This window comes from Gracilinanus agilis, unplaced genomic scaffold (genome assembly GCF_016433145.1).
Source record: "Gracilinanus agilis isolate LMUSP501 unplaced genomic scaffold, AgileGrace unplaced_scaffold27103, whole genome shotgun sequence".
NCBI classification, from domain to species: domain Eukaryota; kingdom Metazoa; phylum Chordata; class Mammalia; order Didelphimorphia; family Didelphidae; genus Gracilinanus; species Gracilinanus agilis.
The window spans coordinates 1-4158 of NW_025359251.1; the positions used below are offsets into that span (position 1 = coordinate 1).

Here is a 4158-nt window from a genome sequence, read left to right on the forward strand (position 1 = left end):
GGCCCCAGGGCAGGGCCTGGTCCTCCTCCGGCCCGGCCCGACTTCCCCCAGAGCCCCTCGGCTGCTGCCCTTCCCCGTCGGGGCGGCACCCTGAGGGGGCTCGTGCTTCGCGTTTCAGGCACGAGCTGGGGGCTGGGGGGCACCTGCGTGAACGTGGGCTGCATCCCCAAGAAGCTCATGCATCACGCCGCTCTCCTGGGAGGCGCCATCGGGGATGCCCGCCATTACGGCTGGGACACGCCGCCGCTGAGGGAGCACGACTGGTAAGAGCCTGCCCGGCCGCCGGCCCCGGCCTGGCCTCCTCGCCGGGCCTTCGGGACGGGCCTTCGCCCGGGGGAGGGCGGCTTCCCTGCACGTCTGCCCGGCCCGGGGGAGGCTCACAAGGCGGGAGGCCGAGGGGGCTGCCGGGCACAGCCCCTCCCCGGGTGCCCGCCTCGCTCCCCTGCCGGCCGCCGGCCCTCTTTCCCGGAGAGGAAGCCGGGTCTGCCGAGGGGCCTGGCTTGGTGCCTGGGGCTGCGCACACAGCAGGCGCCTAATAAATGGGGCTTCTTGGCCGCTGCTGGGCCTGACCGGCCCCCTCCCTCCCCGACAGGAGTCAGATGGCCGAAGCGATTCAGAACCACATCAAGTCCTTGAACTGGGGCCACCGTGTACAGCTGCAAGAACGGTAGGTGGGCCCGAGCCCCTCCTGCCCCCGCGCCAGCCCCACGCCGGGCTGGGAGGCGAGGACAGACACCGGGCACCTGGGCAGCGAAGGCCCCTGGAGCTGGGGGCTGGCAGACGAGTGCCTTGGCCAAGGTCCCCCGGGGAGTTGGCAGAACCTGAACTCGGCTCCCAGGCGTCCTGCGCACCAGCCTCAGGCGGCTTCCTGGGTCTTGTCAGACGGAGGTCCCGGGGGTGGGGGTGGGGTCGTCCCTGAGCAGAGGCAGAGGAGGCGCGATTGGGCCCATTTGGGGGGAAGCCCAAGGCCCGGCGATCCGGGGACTTGTCTGGCTCCAGAGGGCTGCAGGGACCGGACGGGCCACCCCCAGGGCTCCAGCCACTCGCCCTGCCCCGTTTAGAAGGACAGCACCCCCAGGACCCCACAGCACCCCCAGGACCCCACAGCACCCCCAGGACCCCACAGCACCCCCAGCACCCCCAGGGCCATGCCGAGGAGCCATGGGGGGTGGCCGAGCTTGTGGGAACGCAGTGACCGTCCACTGCGGGGAGCCCGTCTGAGACTCGAGCCTGAGCGCTGTTCCAGGCAGAAGAGCCAGAGGGGCCAGACAGCTCCAGTGACTGGCCCAGGGTCACCCCGCCAGGAAGAGTGTGAGGCAGGACCTCCCTGGCCCGGACGCCCATCCCGGAGCCTCCCTGCAGGAGGAGGTCCGGCTTCCCTCTCTGGGCCGGAGCAGCAGCCAAGACAGCCGTCAGGAGGAGACAGGCTGAAGCGCCCCTCCTGGGGCCTCCTTCCCCGGGCTGGCCGCCCGCCCCCGCCGCCCCTGCATCGCCCCCTTCTGGTCAGGCGGCTGAACGTCTCGCTCTTGTTTTTCAGGAAAGTCAAATACATGAACGTCCAGGGCAGCTTCCTGGACAAGCACACGGTGCGAGGCGTGACCAAAGCAGGGAAGGAGGTGAGTCCTGGCGGCAGAGTGCGGGGAGGGGGGCTCGCTCCGGGGTCTCCGGGCCTCCCTAGGCCACTCCGGGGTCTCCAGGCCTCTCTAGGCCGCTCCCTGAGCCTCCAGCCTCCAGCCCTTGAAGGCCAGGCTGCGGAGAGCCACGCTGGGGCCCGAGTCCCTAGGAAGGCCCGGGGCTTGTTGGGTCCGGCCTGTCCCCCCCAGAGGAATGGACTCCCCTGAGGGCCCCGGGGCGGGAGGCGAGCCGGACGCCACCTCAGAAGTCATTGGGTCCAGCCCTGCCTTTCACAGAGGAGGAAACTGAGGCCAGCAGAGGCAGCGGCCAGATTGGGCCTCGGGGCTTCCTGCCTCCCAGACCAGGCCTCTGAGGGCCGCCCGCCCGGCCGCGTCTCGTTGGAGGCTGTTGTTGGGGGGCCCGGGGTGGGGGGGGAGGCCGGGGGGCCGCGGGCTCGTCGCTGCTCACACAGGCTCTCGTTCGGTTCGCAGATGGTCTTTACGGCCGAGCACATCGTCATCGCCACCGGAGGGAGGCCCAGGTACCCCGATGATGTAAGTCCTTTGGGCCCTCCCTGTGGCTCCAGGGTGGGGCTGGGGGGGAGGCGAGGACGCGGCGGGCCTCCACGCTCAGGCGTTCGAGGCCCATCTGACGCTCGGCGGCCCCGTGTGGGCTTCTCTTGGCGAGGACGGCGGAGGCCGGCAGGGCCGAGGGACAGCCGGCGTCTGAGGCTGGCCTCCATGGCACCAGTGGGATCCTCCTGACGAGGCCCGGCCTCTCCCTGCCGCTCCCCTCACTGTCCGTGTCTCTGGGAAAGTCCAGCCTCTGAAGCTGACCTGGGGGGTCCCAGCAAAGCTCCAGGCTGGGGGCAGACGCCTCCGTGGCAGCTCCCCGCCGTGCCCCGGCCTGTGCCAAGGAGTCCCCGAGCCCGTGCTCCAAGGCGGCCTCCCTCCTTCGGCTCAGGGCCCAGGTGGTCCAGGCCAGACCCTGGGAGACTCCCACCCATACATATCCGCCAGCCAGGTGTCCGGCGTTGGCCTGGAGCCCTCTGGCGATGGGGCACCCTCTGCCTCCCCGGCTCTCCTTGGTAAAGAAGCCTCAGGCGGCCTCCTTGGACCTCCCGCCGACAGCCCTGGGGCACGTGGCCGCTGCTCGTGGCTCCATCCTTGGGCATCTCCGCTTCCCCTGGCCCTCCGCACTCGCCCTGTAGACCCTCTCCGGCACACTCCGTCCTTCCCGGCCTCAGCACTGCCCCCGGCCTGTTCACGGGGCTGCCCCTTGTCTTCCTGCCCCTCACCGCCCGGGGCCTCCTCCTGGCCTTTTCTCCTTCCTCATCCTTCCCAGCCTCTCTGCTGTCCAGCCAACCATCCCTCCTCCCTCCACTGCTTGAGCCTCCTCATCCTCTGTCCCGTGGGGGTTCCGTAGGGCCAGACCCCTTCTCTTCTCTCCCCAGCCCTGATGGGTTCAAGTATCTCTGCTGTGCGGGGGATCCCCATGTCTGTCTGTGGATCTCTCCGAGCTCATCTCCTGGGCAGCCCAGACTCACCCTGTCACTTGGCCCCCGTGCCGGGCAGCTACCAGAGACCGCGGGTTCTTCTGGCCCGTCACCTCGCCTGCCAGTTCTTTTTTTTTTGAAGAAACATTTTTTCCATGGTCACATGATTCATGTAACTCTTCTCCCCCACCCCCACCCCCATAGCCAACACACATTTCTACTGGTTTCTTCCTGATAATTGTTCTAGAGTGGTCATTTAGAGTTTACATCCCCAGTCATGTCTGCCTCAACCCATGTGTTCAAGCAGTTGCTTTTCTTCTGTGTTTCCACTCCTGCAGTCCTTCCTCTGAATGTGGGTAGCATCTTTACCATAAATCCCTCAGAATTGTCCTGGGTCATTGCATTGCTGCCAGTACAGAAGCCCATTACATTTGATTTTACCACAGTGTATCAGTCTCTGTGTACAATGTTCTTCTGGCTCTGCTCCTTTCGCTCTGCATCACTTCCTGGAGGTTGTTCCAGTTCACATGGAATTCCTCCAGTTTGTTATTCCTTTTAGCACAATAGTATTCCATCACCAGCACATACCACAATTTGTTCAGCCATTCCCCAATCGAAGGACATTCTGTCATTTTCCAATTTTTTGCCACCACAATGAGTGCAGCTATAAATATTTTTGTACAAGTCTTTTTCCTTATGATCTCTTTGGGGGTACAAACCCAGCAATGGTATGGCTGGATCAAAGGGCAGGCATTCTTTTATCGCTCTTTGGGCATAATTCCAAATCCCCATCCAGAATGGCTGAATCAGTTCACAACTCCACCAGCAGTACATTAATGTCCCAATTTTACCATATCCCTACCAATTTTCATTACTCTCCCTTGCTGTCACTTTAGCCAATTTAGGTATGAGGTGATACCTCAGAGATGTTTTGATTTGCACTTCTCTAATTAGAGATTTAGAACACTTTCTCATGTTGTAAGAATTAAAATTTAGTTATTTTATCTATATATTAAAATATGTGGCCGCCAGGAATCAACAATTCAGGT

At 63.6% G+C, this 4158-nt stretch overlaps 1 protein-coding gene across 1 annotated transcript; it reads left to right on the forward strand.

The window, feature by feature from the left end:
- Window positions 1-118: 118 nt before the first annotated feature.
- LOC123254635 (thioredoxin reductase 1, cytoplasmic-like) lies at window positions 119-2824 on the forward strand (the record flags this gene model as incomplete). Its single annotated transcript, XM_044683613.1, has 5 exons — window positions 119-263; window positions 593-667; window positions 1538-1616; window positions 2106-2168; window positions 2465-2824. Coding segments are annotated over 5 exons (722 nt in total), but the record flags the coding sequence as incomplete, so codon positions are not given.
- Between the last annotated feature and the right edge of the window lie 1334 nt (window positions 2825-4158).